The 16,070-nt window shown below is 35.6% G+C and overlaps 2 protein-coding genes across 2 annotated transcripts; one reads left to right on the forward strand and one right to left on the reverse strand.

The window, feature by feature from the left end:
- Positions 1-4,389: 4,389 nt before the first annotated feature.
- LOC132155697 (neurotensin/neuromedin N-like) lies at positions 4,390-8,019 on the reverse strand. Its single transcript, XM_059564414.1, has 4 exons — positions 7,682-8,019; positions 6,921-6,982; positions 5,426-5,644; positions 4,390-4,860 (listed from the first exon to the last, which is right to left on the reverse strand). Exons 1-4 carry the CDS (start codon positions 7,740-7,742, stop codon positions 4,717-4,719), a joined length of 486 nt encoding a protein of 161 aa, XP_059420397.1. The 5' UTR covers positions 7,743-8,019; the 3' UTR covers positions 4,390-4,716.
- A 1,180-nt stretch (positions 8,020-9,199) lies between these two features.
- LOC132155698 (ras association domain-containing protein 9-like) lies at positions 9,200-15,170 on the forward strand. The gene is made up of 2 exons (XM_059564415.1): positions 9,200-9,399; positions 13,655-15,170. The coding sequence occupies exons 1-2, from the start codon at positions 9,353-9,355 to the stop codon at positions 14,913-14,915; spliced, it is 1,308 nt and encodes a 435-aa protein (XP_059420398.1). The 5' UTR covers positions 9,200-9,352; the 3' UTR covers positions 14,916-15,170.
- The last annotated feature ends 900 nt before the right edge of the window (positions 15,171-16,070 follow it).

Below are 16,070 nucleotides of genomic sequence, written 5' to 3' on the forward strand. Positions count from 1 at the left end.
TATTTTGCCCTTAGTTAAATAAACTCATAAACTAAGTTAAGTTGACGTATGTTTTTTTTATATGTGGCTTATAATATGAATCTGTCTTACATGTAAGTTTAAGCCAGAATAGAAAGTGTTAAGGATCAGTTTGCAAGCAATGAGCCATTAGCCAAGAAATTAATCCATGTTCTCCCTGTGAGTGTGTAAACAGTACACCAAACAAATTGTCCTCGCTATTATGGAATTATTATACATCCATTACATTTGCAACCTTGTAAAATAATAATATTTGGGAAAGTTCAATACACTGTAGTATAACAATAGCAGAATTATCCTGATATTTGCTGAAGTGGCACGGCTCCTCTTCAAAGTCTGTTAGATGATGAGAGGATGTGTTTTTGATGATGGTTGAAAGAGCTAATGTACTCATGTGCTGTCTATCTTCTGTTGTCATAGCGGACCCCTTTGCTCTCTGTCTCCTGTTACTGCACTGTCCCTCTCCATTGTAACAGCCTTAATTAAAGATTAATGGCAGGGTTTTCCCTGCATGTAGAGTGGAGATAACTCTTTTCCCTAGGCTCGTCTTTAAAAGCATCGCACTGCTGGGAGCGTTAAAAACGGGAGCGACTGCGGTGCTGCGGAGAACAAAGGCACTCTGGCCTATCCCCTCTCCCACTTTCCCATTGCAAGCTATGTAATAACTGAGTGCAGGCTGGTAAAATAGAGGTGAGATGTTTAGGGTAGTCATTTCAATTTTGGCAGCCAAAGAGATGCAATCAGCTCATTTAAAAGCCTGCTTAGTGGCTACCTTTCTTTCCTCCCATGTGACAATTTCTGCCGCCTTCTCCATCAGGCTCTTAATGGCTCTGCTTGGAGCCTGTCGAAGACCATCAGGTTTCTTTCTTCCTTTTCTAGAGGGAGCTTTAAAAAGAGCCAACACAGGAGAGGAAAAAAAATTGGATAAGGTTGCTTTTTCTGTGGAAATGTTGCTTTTTCCTCTGCCATTCAGTGTCAACGGGTGTACTTAATGACATTTGTTTCTTTGCTTTTCAGGGTTTTTATATTTCTTTGTAGAATGTGTCATTACTTTAAAGTAAGATACATAAAAATGTGAAAGTTCTAGCAATCCCACACATAATCCAAACTCTTGACAAGACTTTTTCTTATCATGGCCAAGAACCACCTACATGTCAGAAAGAGACTGTACGACCCAAGAAACATGTAGACTTTGTAATCAGACTTTATTTCCACTCAGAGGGGGGGGGGTGCATATTATTTAATTGACATTGATTTCTGTGGTTCCATGAAGACCCTTTAACATCAATGGAATCTCTCTATTGCACAAAAAAGTTATTTATAGTGAAAAGGTTCTTCAGATTATTAAAATGTTCTTCACACTAAGAAAAAATGTTCCTTTTAAGAGCTGTTAATTGAAAGGTTCTTGTTAATTGAAAGGTTCCAGAATGGTTCTTCTATGACATTGATTCAAAGCCCAGTCCCTTTTTGAAACCTTTATTTTTTGGGGGAGTACTAAGCATCCAAACCAAACTCTGAATATATTTCAAAAGTTTAATGGAGAACTTTATCAAATCCACAGATTAATTCTCTATTATCATACTGATTCCTCCAAATGGATCCAATCTACTGGATCCAAACACCTGAAAGCTGTGTACCACCGGCCAATCAGATTGAAATGGCGATAATGCCATTGTTGTGTGCCATTCACATCAGGTTTTCAGTGAACTGCAACTCAACACCTATCCCAACACTTTATGATATTTCTAGATGTGGCAACTTGTGATGATCACATGCCCTGTGGTGTCAAATGTCCAGGACATTATTTTGTAAGTAATAAGAGTGGCTTGTTTTTTTATGAGGACTCTGATGAGAGTCTGTCTTTATTTTGGGGGAGGGCACTTCAATTTGATTCATTGCAAGAAGACAGTTAGTTCGATTAGTTCAGTTTCTCTTGTTAGAGGCTGTCACTTCTGAGCTGGGTAATACTGTCCATATGCAGGCCCTAATTATTTACTCTGCAGGCAGAGAACAAGGTCATGCTTGTTATACCATCATCCAATTCACACAATCAGATTCAATCCACACAATCAGATTTCTCACAAAGAGAACTAATCTCATTCTTTCACAAGCAATTTTCTTGATGTAACCAGCTGGTAGGAGATGCACCGCCCAGCCCAGATGAAGGCAATGACTTTCGTTTAGCATCAGGCCCAGGATGTGGTAGAGATCCGTGATTAAGTTAAACTGTCAATCTGTGTTTCTATTGGAAAATTTGAGCTAAATTAAAGATAGCTCCAACACTGGACTGTGGCCAAAACAATTAAAGAGCACTAGCGTGGACACAACAGATGATGCTTAGAAGGACTGCAGACATTTTTATGTATCTTTTTTATTTAATTTTTTATAATATTTCACAATATTACTTTATAATATATATATATATATATATATATATATATATATATATATATATATCACATTTTTGTATAATATTTTAAGGACAGGAAGAACAGGACACCTGCCGTTTTGCTCAAATATCAAACACATTGCAGCATACAATCTCGACCATCAAATAATCAGTGTTCTGTAAATACAGAGATACGTGGCTGTCTTCCCGTCTGTATTGTGTGGGACCTTGTCGAAGGACACGGCTGTTTTTCTCTAGACTTCAGCAGTTGGCAATAAAGTGAGTGACAAACAAGACAAGCAGCCATATGCGATCAATGCCTACAGAAAATGGTAAAAAAAAAGAAAGAGAGAGAGAGAGAGAGAGAGAGAGAGAGAGAAGCCCTCTCTGAACAGGACCGCACACATGTGCATCAATAAAAACCAACATAAAAGCGATGCTTGTGATGTCTTGTAACTGGAAATATTCACAGATGTCTTACTATTTAAAATCATCTCAGTCACAGCAGCATAACTAGTGCAGAAATAACAAAACTTTTTCCATTATCACATTAAGACCATTTAAGTTGAAAGAGCCAACTTTCTTTCTTTATTTTACAGAATTACAAATTATTACTCTTCCCTATATAAATAACATGTTCATCTTAGTGCTTAAATACTTATAGCTTTAAAAGAACTGAAAGATTAATTTTGCCACTACTTAATCATAGAACCGATAGTACTCTTCTTTATATGCCAAGTTTCTTTTATTGCCCAATGAATTCCACAAGTGCACTGACATATATAATGTTACTTATCACTATACGTTGTTTAATATTAGAAATTGAACTATGAAAAATTGTTCATAACTTAGCACTTGATGCCTTTTGAGAGCCTGTGTTGCATTAGACTGTACTGCCATCTACTGGTGAACAGGCTCTGATTACTGAAATATCTGTAAAATATTGCTTTGTGTACATTTGTCATTTTTGTCATATACAACTAGTATACCCTGCATTTGGGGTTTGAATTGATTGCTAATTGTATCAGGATCATTTCTACTGCAGTAGCCTGCAGTCAGTGTCAAAAGGCCACAGAGAAATAATATGTGGTCTATTTGATTTGTTCAGCACTTTTCAAAGCTAATTACTTAAACGCATTAGTATTTTTAACTAGAAGTGGTCAATTAGAGAAATGGAAACCAACAAGCTTTCTCTTTTTCATTTAATTAATGAAAGTGATGTTCATATAGCTCGGGGTTTGACAAATCTTTGTGCATTCATCAGACAAATACTGTTTTGTTACTCATGAAATAAGCCAAATGTCCTTTAGATTAATTTTATTTTCTTAATGGAGAGTAATGGAATGCATTTCCCTGTTATTTTCGTAATTGCTTTGACATCTCAGCTACAATCAAAAGGAATTGTACTATTACAGACCACTTTTTAGACAGATTCTCTATGGAAGGCAGGTTTACCAAAATATAGCTGTCTTAAGGACGTTGCACTAGTATGGAATTACAAATTATGTGTTTTTGGTCATATCAGTCTTAATCCAACTTCACCTTTAGGTTCCTTAAACTAAAAGCCCAAGCACAATTAATAGCTAACTTCCTGCTCTTCTTGTTGTTATGAAAAAACAAAAACAAATAAAACAGTGTAACCTGTGAGAATCTTGTGATCCATTTTTTATTTATTTTCTTCTGTCATGTGATTGGTTAAAATCTGTTTATGTAGTAATTATTTGTTCTTTGACAACAGTTAGAATAATTTGTTCTATGAAAAGAATTAGAATATTTTCCAAATGTTTTTACAAGAAAACTATTTCAGTTTAACTTGAAAATTTAATGCCATTTTTTGTAATGTTTGTGAAATTTACTAGCAATTTCTGAGTAAAAATTGTTTATACACCATTATTTTTTCAGTGTATGTATTTTTTGTTTACACAAAAAAGCTACTCATTTCAGTTTGAATTAAATGGGCATTAAAAATAGTTCACAAATGTTCACAAATGGAAACATGAAAAAAATACTTCCTTCTGTGAAATAATGATAATAGATGTCTCATAAAGAGTTTTTATAAGTATGATTTAATTACATTGGAAGAAAAATAATTATACATTAAATAAATAAATATAATAAACTCTTGAATTGACTGATCGTCAATCCCATAATGATGAATAAGGCATTGACTTCTCGATCACATAAATAAAAAAAACTTGAGCTAAAACAGAACATACAGTTATTATATTGCTACTGTAATACTAAGACAGAGAAAAAATACACCTGTTAAAAAAAATGTAAAATGTCTTTTCATCAGTGGATCTTGAGCATCAGTAATACACACTTCTCTTCAGAATGTACGGCCGTCTTGATTTATTGGTGCGCAGTTGCCTTTTAAGTATATACGGAGATTTCCTCTTCAGTGGACTGTCGCTGTTTTGGTCCAGCTCCAGATATTCTTCGTCGTCTTGTAGCTGAAATGAAAGATGGAATGCTTAAACTAATTTCCCCAATGCCTCTCATTTTATTACAGGGCTGAAAATCACAGCAAATGGGTGGACAATGCTGTCAATCAACTGCCATGTCCTGACTGATGCTCAGTTCGTCGCCTGGCTCTTTCTATTTCTATTCCTCCTCAGAGCTGCACTGGAGTGTGCTTGAATAAGATGTATAACTTATGGAGTCTACTTATCATAATGATAGGGCCACACTTTAAAGGCAAGGGCAGTATTTGTGAACTTTAATGACTATAAGGTGACACATGTACTCTGTGTGTGTAGGTATGTATGTATGCACCTATATATATATATATATATATATATATATATATATATATATATATATATATATATATATATATATAAAATCAAAAAAATATTTCCCATTTTCATTTAGTTTTACTTTATGTACTAAAATAACTAAAACTGAAATGAAAAATAAATAAAAATTATACAGCCAATTAAAATGTTCATAAACTATTTAGCCTCTTTATGTATGCAATCTTATTTTTTAAAAATGCCTATGTGTGTCATCTCTTACCTCTCTAGGCTGCAGGACCCTGCAGAGGTTCCGGAGGTCATGCATTTGGGTGAGGGTACCCAAGACCCACTGCTCATACTCAGCCTGAACCTCCGTGTCCTCCTTCTCCTCCTCACTGACCCAGGCCTCCTGCCATGACTCCCCGAGACTGTTCATCATCCTGCACACATCCTGGAGCCGCAGCTGCCACAGGGGGGCGATGTGCTTGCTCTGCTTTACCTACACACAGTGAGAGAACAAAAATGTTTACGTACAATGACTCAATCTCAGCTTTATTTCAGGTTATAAAATGTCACACTGTCTCCGGCCATTACTATATTCTCAGTCCACTTACAGGGTGCCAATACTGGATAAGCACATTTTGAGTTTTCTCTAGTGTTTTTATTGGCCTTCACAGGATGAATCTAACAAGATCAAGGCCTGGTGTGATATCTGGAAATCTGTTTTCAACCTGCTGGCTCTAAGTTTGTCTTAAATTACACTGTTCTTAAATAACACAATCACATATGAGTTCATAAGTTTGATATGAAAAATAAGTGCAAATAATCTTAGCAATTCAAACAATTTTCTTATTAAATAACAGGAAAATGTCACCTGTATAAGACCTGCAGGCTGTCTGCCATTAAAGTAACTATTGCACTACATTTAACTAGACTTGGCCAGCTGACATTTTAAAAGCATTAGCCTTAAACACATCATTTAATGTCAGTTTTCAATGTCTATATGGAAAGTTACAAAAGCCAGAAATTGTGGTCAGCAGTCAAAAAAAAAATTGAAAGAAAATTATAAACACCATGATGCTACATGATTCTCTATTGATAATGGATAACAGTCAGATGTACTGATGATAGATAATGGATGTTAATGCGGTGCAGAATATTGCTGAATGAATGAAGGCTGCTGAGAATCACTTCAGGCAATGACACATCATTTGGTCCACCAGTAGATTTCAAAAGCTTCATCCATTTTCCTTTTTGAGTACACTGCTTCTAAATTTGTTCCCTGATTGAAAGCTTTGTCTTTTTCAATCAATAGTTTACAAAAAAAATTTTAAATTTCACATTACATTTAACATCAGTTAGCATCTGCATTTGTGGACTGCTGTGCACAATGGCATTCATGAAGACAATAGCCATTTTATGAAATGCTGAATGATTGGAGCACAAACCTAATTTGACTATAAATTCCAAAACCATGTGCTATTCTGTTTTCACTGTGAAAATGCCTCTCCAGATGTCTTAAGCATATTTAATGCTTGTGATGGTAAAGTTAACTGGTATAGAATATTCTTTATTTTGTTTAATAAATCTGTATTATTATTGTTTTTTATTATTATTACTATTTTGTATTCTCAAAACCAAGAAATAACCATGACTTTCATTTAAAATTCAGCTGCCCCACAGTCAAAGGGAATATCTATATTAAGGCACCATATAAGGCCAGTATTGCCCCCATTGGCTCTCACTCAACAGGTGTTTTAAAAGCAAGTCTGTACCTTTGAAGTGAGGAGACTTCTCAGTACCTCTTCCTCTGTTGCCCTTTTCCCCTGGTCTGTATCTATAAAGAGGGGGAAAACACACAATGCTGACATGTTTTAAGAGTAGGTCTATACACACGATGAGTATACACATACATTAAAGTACAGAGAAACCAGACAATTGTTTTTTTGTCTGCAGACAGTAGTGAATCTGTTTTAATTCAATCAGGTCTGAACAAAAAAAAGTTAATGGGTTTGTATTTTTAATATTATTCATATATTCCAAGATAGGTAGAACCGTAAGATACAACACCAGCAATATGTTTAAGTCCAAAGTATAAAATGCCTTAATGACATTAGAGCATTAAATGAGTGACTTTCTATATTTCAAAGGGGTGATTATGCCATTTACTGTATAAATAGCCATAAAAGCAAAAAAACTATTCTATAGCAAATATAGACAAACATTTTTATCTATGTCTATATATATATGATTCCATTAATTTAAGTTGAATTTTGAAGTTTTATCTTTAGTCAATTGCTAATAAAATGATTTTTTTGCTGGTGAAAATACTGATTATTCCTAATATCAGTTAGATAAAGACATAGCAGATAGTTAAAAACTAAGTAAGGCATTAAAAGACATAATGTGAAAATTAGCTGTCAAAGATCATAATCAAGTATTTACCTTGCAAAAGATTGGTAATTTTGAATGGTAATTAAAATGTGCTTTTTTAGAAGTAAAATCAGTCTGTATAAATTGATAAAAGTGCTCCTACCTGAACAAAGTACATTACCCAATAAAAAAAGGAGCATAACGGAGATCAGCTGCATCTGCATTTTCTTAGAAGTCCCAGTTTCTGCACATTCAAGCTGGGCCCAAGTCCATAGGATTAAAGGTCGTAAAATGGTGTGAAAACGGATGGAAGAATATGAGAGATATGTTGTAAGAGTTACAGAGACAGAGAGAAAATTACAGCACGTCCTGCAGAAGTCACGATGCTGTCTTCTTGGTTTCTTATCCAACCTGTTTACTGTGTCTTCTCTTGGCTTTCTCAGAAGTGAAGTGAGGAATGGCAGGTTCCATTCCGACCGGTATATAATAGCCTCTATGATGTCAGAGGAGCGCACTATCATTCCTACCCCTCCCGTATCCATCTCCATATCTCTCCCTTTTTCTATCCCTCCCTCTCTCCATGCCTTCTTGTGCTGTGTCACGATGACATCAGCAGACACCTCAGAAACCACTTTGATTGTTGACGTCAAAACTTTCAGAAATGCTCATTTGATGTTCCTCTCTTCATTTAATGGAGGGAGGGGGAGTGAAGAAGTGAATTTATGATTAGTTCAGAAGCAGGATGATGAAAGTTGGAGCGGATGCGCAGTGCCTTCATTTGTCTTCAAGAATTACCAATCTTGGCCTGTAATGTTCTCCATGTCAACCCAATTTTAACTCTTATTCTCTGTCATGCTTTCCATAGATATGTGTTGCATATACAGTGCTTAGATCAAATATAGATCCAATGTGTGACGTTTAACCTTGAAAGGTTCTCTTAGTACAGTTTGTATTGAAACAGGCTTTACTTTTGATTGCTAACGAAAACATTCTATCCAGATGCAAGATAGCCAATGCCAAGGTTGAATTACTATGATGCATTAAATGTATCATAATATGGAATTAAAGACAAGGGAGTGTTGTAACACTGTCAGTTTAACAAATCAGAAATTGGTTGCAAGAGTGAAATCACTATCACACATGACCACCAACCTCCTGAGGTGTGATAGATTCTGTATAAAAACATGAAAGACTTACAGGACAAATAGAATCCTTTTAGTAAAGTAAAAAAGTAAAAAGCTATTTTATTTCCCATGAAATTGATTATAGTCTTTTTAAATCCGATGTTTTAACTCAAAAGAAAGTGTGGTATTAATGGAGAATGGCATAACATATTTGCCACAATAAAAGTAATTAAAAGTTAATTTGACGAATGTGGAATATTTGTAGAACATTGTTATTATTGTTACAAGTAGTGGGGTATGTATGTTGTAACATCAATGCTCTTTGACAGTCTGTAATTTATTCAACAGTGAGCTTATCGTCTGATTCAAATTGTTGCAGATAAATATCTGAGCATTAGACCTATATCAGAGAGACGCATCATAAGGGACGCTTTGAAGCAAAACGTGTAGCAACACTCATCGTTCTCCAAAACAGCACAGAGATGCTATCATCACAATCCTCATCTTCACACATCAACAGGCGAGTTTGTCGCCTCCCTCCGTGTGAAGTGGGCCGGCCCTGCTTGAAACTCCTCATACTTGGAAGTTCGCAAGTTGTTCTTACAACTTTTTCCACGACCAACACTTCAGTTGCACTTTCTTGATTAGGTTCACGCGCTCCGTTCTGTTACACGATGTCTTCTGACCTGCGATCATCATACTGACGCGCGATGGCTCCTTTTGGAAAAAACTTTCTGAAGGCGCGTTTGAAGAACAGGTATGATTCACTCCATTCATTTCGTTTGATTACGCAGTCTTCCCACAGACATTGAATAAATAAATATATATTTATTTAAAAAGTCGAAAAATTAGTAAAAGGTAGATATTGTGAGAAACCATTGCATGTTGTTGTTTTAGTTTTTTGTTTCTTTCTTAGAATCCTGCGTAATTAAACGCGTACACGCTGTAGCCTACCAACAACACTTGCTGTCACTGAAATGTTTATGGTCGTGGAGAGTCGAGTTACACTTAATGCTGTTGTTCTGCGTGCATCGGTGGCTCTCTTGGATGCTGGTAGCTGGCGTTAAGGAACGCAAAATGAGAGTCTCCAAAATTAATAATTTTTTCTAAATTAATTCTTGCATGACGGATGTGCGTAACGGTACGTCCACATCCACAGTCTTGATGAAATTAACTGAAAAGGCTAAATGTTGTAGTGTAGCCTAGTATTTAATATAATTTACCTATTTCTTTAGTCTAGGTTACTATTATTATTATTATTACAAAGGTTAGTGCATGTAGCACTATTTTTGTCCTAACGTATTGTTTAAAGAGTATTTGTAATTTTTAAGTCTGTTTAAAGTCAGTAAAAATGTGCTAAATGTGTAAACTTGCTAACAGAAACGTATGCACTTAACCATATCATGATAACCATAATAAACCCTACATATTATGACAAAAGTGTTTTTAGAATATAGTTGACATAGCTAGACTCAACAATATTGTAGATGACAGACGGGTAGCTAGTTATAGACTAATGGCCTGAAAACTATTAGGGTTGCTTGAGATAGCTAAATTTCAATTGAGCCAAAGACTATACTGCCAAAATTATTTTTTTAAAGTTTGCACTCTTTTAGGTTCATGTCAGGGTTTATGTTGTTTTGACAAATCTTTCACCTTTTTATCTATTTATGCATGTTCTATGCAGACAATTTATTGCACAGCAAGACATTTTACTTGCCTTTTTAAGCTTGAGACACTCTACGGGGACTTTATATTTTTATGATGCTGTAAAATCACCTTTAAAGCATAAGCCAACTGTAATTATCTCAAATGTTCAGAGTGAAATCTAATCAAAGGTAATCTAAACTCTATGTCTGCTTTATTTAATGTGGTCTATGCAGAATATCATTCTAACTGTTGATTTATGCATGCTTTTAATTAGGCAAGCTTTTTGTGAAAGCACAAAGGTATATGCTCTAACAACGACAAGTTTAAACTACCTCAGCTGCCATAATTGTGTGGGTATTTTGAAGCACCAAACATAATGACACTCTGTTAAGGCTTAATAAATAAACAATAAAAACCTTTTAGAGCAGCTTTACAATTTTTAACCTATACTTTGCTTTGCTAAAGCTGTTGAGACAAACTCCTCCACCTAAACATGCAGTGGAGATGTTTTGTCTTCTCAGTGATGCTTATCAAGAGGACTTTCTGAAAACCAACAAACCACAGTGAAAAAAGTTTTTTCCTCAAAAATCTCCCATGCTTTTTAGATAGGGCACAGGAAGCACACTGTTTTTGTCGCTGCCTCTGTTTTACTGTGGCCACACCATAAAGGAAAAAAAAAACGCTAATAAATTACTGGTAAATTCCATAATTATTTACAAATAAAATGGCAAGTAACATTAAATGAAAAGTGATAAAGTTAAGTAGTATTTTCTTGCAAAACATGCTTCTTTAATCTTTATTTATAACTTTAAAAAAATAAAAATAAATACAGTATTGATCTTATGTTTCCTTTAAATTATAACGTGAACATTTAAATTATGAATTCCTTCCTTCACTTTTGCCTCTCTCTAGTTCACATGTGCCCGCTAAAATCTTTCATATACCTGTTAATGAATCAGTTGAGACAGGCAATATCCATAAATTATGACTTTACATCTGCTCTTAACTTACATGGTCACAAATTACATCTGCTTCATAAGGATTTATTATTTAATCAGTATACTTTGAGTAAATGTACTAATATAACGATAATTAATTTTGTTAATGAGATATAGCACTGAATGATCTGCCATCTTTATTAAATCACTGTTTAATTGCCCAAGCATATTTTTGTACAGCCTAATAAACCTTGATAGACTGAGCTCAGGAGATTATGTCCAGTCACTGTGTTAAGTCTGTAGAAGGATACAGTGTGTTCTATGTAGTACAAGGATCAAGTCTGGTGGTCACATGTGTGTTTGTGTTTGCTCTGTGAGTTGAGAAGCAGAGTGTTCTGTTCTTTTCACCTTCAGTGGTTCTCTGATAATGTCTCTGGTGTTGTGTTTATTTGGGTCACAACAGATGCATCTAATCTACATTTCAAACCAGGCCTTTGTTTTATGCATGTACATGTTTGTTGTAGTGCTTCACTCCATTTGTTTTCAATATATTACGGTGGCCGAGACAGCTCAACACGCTGCAACTTGAACTGTAATTAACACGTAATTAGCGCGTTTCGTTATATGCATGTGTTGTGATGATTTGCAGCTCATTCCGTTATATGCATGTGTTGTGATTTTTTGCAGCGCGTTTCGTTATATGCATGTGTTGTGATGATTTGCAGCGCGTTTCGTTATATGCATGTGTTGTGATGATTTGCAGCGCGTTTCGTTATATGCATGTGTTGTGGTGATTTGCAACACTTGTGTTGTCAAACTGATGAAGATGTTTTCTTCATTTGCTGATGTTTTTTCAATTTACATGTTTTTTTTTTAGTTGCAGCGTGTTGAGCTGTCTCGGCCACCGTAATATATCCATGAAATGGAATTCATCATTTTCCATTGCCTCACAATACATGAACTTAGTGGCAGGATGTATGTAGCAGGATGCTGCTGGTCACCATTGATTTTCCCATAAGACAAACACAGGTGCTTCCATTCCCCCTCTTTTTTGTTTCCTGTACTCAAGACAATTTGGGAAAAGACTAAATAAAATAGACCATTTCATTTTAAATTCCCAGTGTAGATTATCCTGACATTTCATGTTGCTCAGACTCCTTCAGCAAGCTCTTAAAATTGATCCAAATTTAGCAAGCCAAGAAAGGACACTTTAACCATTTGAGGGTGAACGCTTGTACTGTATTGTTGCATATTGTCTGTTCAGTGTTATGTGGCTGACATGTGTGGACAAGCTTCTGTACTTATTATTATGTAAAGGCCAGGGTTACACACTTCTGTTATGATCTCATGTCAATGATGTCATGTAGAATTACTAGCACTGGTGTGAATGTGGGGTTAACTGTTAAACATGGCATTGTATACAGTAAGTGGCAATTTTTCATTTAGCTTGTATACTTTCAGTCTAAGATATAGGATTGTAGCCCTACAGAATACAGTATATTAAAGGATAGTTTGTCTTTCTGTATACCAGTGGTGTATTGGGTGTCTGCTATGTGAATTATCACAACTATTTACTTTTCTGTAAAGTAGCAGCAGGGTCTTATAAATATTAACTAACCTGCATTCTTGCATATATATTGCATTTTTATGAGGTCATTCATTTAAGGTATAGTTCACCCAAAAATTTTAATTACCCCATAATTTACTCACTCTCAGATGAATCCAATCGGAGTTATATTTAAAAATTTGTCTCTTCCAAGCTTTATAATGGCAGTTTATGGGTGTTACTATTCAATACTCCAATAAAAGTCCAATAAAGTGCGTCCATCCATCATAAAATAGAGCACCACATGGCTCTAGGGGGTTAATAAAGGCCTCCTGAAGACCTCCTAAAAAATATCCATATTTAAAACTATAAACTGTAATTTCTGTAATGTTGTTTGCATGTACATGAGAGAAGGCATTGTTGATGATGTAGAACATAGGCAAACAAAATATACCACTTTGCATTTCACCTCATTCCATCTTGTATATGTAAGAAACAAGCAACTCCATTCTGCCCATTACATTGATCTACAGTGGTTATGGGGTGTTTTTAGACATCTAAAATGTAATCACTATATTCTTACACTACAGTGTTACAGTATTGCTTTTATGCTAGCAACTGCTGTATGATACAAAACACTAGTGTGTAATGAATTCTTCGTCGTTATTATTATTAGTATTTATATAATAATAATAATGAACAATTTTCATAGTTGATATAGTTTATGGTTTATATATTGTAGTTTATAGTTTTTATTTTGTAATATATTATTATTTGTCCTCATTGTATAAAATGACCATATAAGTAGTAATTTTAAGGGTTTTTACACTTGTGATTGTTGTTGTTTATAATACACACTTGCTATATCTCTTTACCAGGTCTAAGGTTGTAGAGGAAACACCAGGGAAGGAAATCCAGATTCTTGTTTGTAAAGAAGAAAAAGTAGTCTGTGGAGTGACCAAGCACACAACCTGCGCAGATGTGGTCAAAGCTTTATTGGAGGACCACCAGACTTTACCAGATAGTAAGAGGCTATTACATGGGGAACCTAAAGACTTCTGCATCCTTGAATGGTGGAAGGGCTTTGAGAGAGCACTGCCACCTCTCACTCGAATTCTCCGACTGTGGAACGCTTGGGGTGATGAGAAACCTTTCATACAGTTTGTCCTCATGAAGATCAGTGATTTTGTGCCATCATCCATAGGAGCCAAAAGAGCCTCGAAGTCTCGGGGAGTGAGGTCCAAAAGATGGGAGCAAGGAACTGCACAGTACCCCAAGACTGTATCTGCAGAGAAGCAGAAGCGCATGGTGAACAAGGCCTTTCGCAAATTGGAGAAGATCCAGACAACAGAGACATCAGAGGGCTCAGAAGATGTCAGTAAGCTGGTGCAGCTGATCATCTCACAGGATCAGACCATCCGGCAGCAGATTCACCAAATGCGTGAGCTAGACTTGGAGATTGAACATGCAGAGAAACAGCTGAGGAACAGCCCCACACCTCGCTCCAGCATCACCGAGAGTGATGGCAGCCAATCGTTGTCCCAGATTGACAGCCAGCTTCAGGAGTACCTGTACACCAGTGATGGACTTGAGCAACTAGAACTACATGTTTGCAGCCACCAAGAACTCATTGATCGGCTCTCTCGAGAAATTGACCTAGAACTGAGGACTTCAGATTTAGAAGACTTGAAAGGAGCAGCAGCTGCCAGTCCAGAATTAGAGCTGGAACCTAACCTCGCATTGTCCTCCTCAGATCTCTTAGAGCTGGAAAGCTTACGCAATGAACTTGAGTTAAGCATGAGTGCTGGGCTTTCCCTCCATGCTCAAATGCAGGAAATCGAGAAGGAACTACAGCGAAACAAAACAGCCGTGCAGTCCCAAAGACAAGAATACCAGCATCTGGTTACCCAACTCAATGCGCTTGAGCTGGGGGCCTGTTCGGACCAGTCTAGCCCTGTTTCTCTGAAGAGCCAGATCAGGCCCTCCGTCTCTCAGCAGACAGCAGGCAAGGTCAGACTAGCATGCTCCACTACAGATGCGACAGACACAGACTCAGACACTGGAATAAGCTCCACTCACAGTCAGGACTCGCTGTCTCCCTGTGTGGACAGGTCGCCTCCTCTGGATACTGATGTTTAAAGTTGAACATTAACCAAATGTGTTTTTTAGACATATTGTATTTAATGACTCCAACAAGGAAGCACACAGCGGAAAGGGATATTCCAACCCAAAAATTAAAATTCTGTCATCATTATAGTCGTATCATCTACTGTATCATCATTCATCTTTATCTGATTACAAACCTTTGTGACTGATGATGAAACAAAAGTTATTTTGAAGAATGTTGTTAACCAAACAGTTTTGGTTTACCATTGATTTCCGGTGTATGGACAAAAGCACCTCAAAACATGTTTGTCTTCCAGAAAAAAGGCATACGGTTTTTGAGCAATATGAGGGGGAGTACATGATGACAGAATTATTATTTTTTTTATCCATTTAGCCTCTATTGTGCTATTATGTACTATACTGTGTGAATTCATGTTTATCGTCTTATGTTTTTCTCTCTGTTAGAATTAATATGCACTTATAGTCTGAATTAAATATGTAAAATCACTTTGTAAAATCACAAAAAAACATTGTCAGTAAGCTGAAAAGTATTTAATTTTGGGGTTTCATTAAAACTACCCCTGATTTTGTTTATTTTAAATCCTGCAGATATTTATATACATACAAAGAACATATATACATACAAAGTTTAGTTTTATATATACTGTATATTATATATATATATATATATATATATATATATATATATATATATATATATATATATAATTATTTAATGTAATCTTTATCAATAGCAGTATTAAAATGTCAATAGCCATGTGAACAAGGTAGATAAGAGAACATATAATTGTTTTATATTAAAACAAACTACAGACTTTGTACATACTTTCTCTTTAAACATACAGTATGAACAGGTGAATGCTCAAATTGCAAAATATAGAAAAAAAAACTCTCACATATGCATCAATTATTTTTTTTTATCTTTAAAATGTATTATTTTGAACTAAATTCAAATTAATTTGCAGGTTGGAGCCTTTTTAGCCTAACAATTTCCTTTTGCTTTTGCGATGCAAGATGTGTTATCAGCTATAGTTTGTACACTGTGACTCATGTTCCCTTCACAGCTAAAGTTGGTTGAGACAGCACTCTGTGAAAGAATCCATTCTGACACTAATACAAACACAGGGAATTTTTGAATTCTAATGGGAAAACCTTTGTACATTTCTT

The sequence above is a fragment of the Carassius carassius genome, chromosome 13 (genome assembly GCF_963082965.1).
Source record: "Carassius carassius chromosome 13, fCarCar2.1, whole genome shotgun sequence".
Lineage (NCBI taxonomy): Eukaryota > Metazoa > Chordata > Actinopteri > Cypriniformes > Cyprinidae > Carassius > Carassius carassius.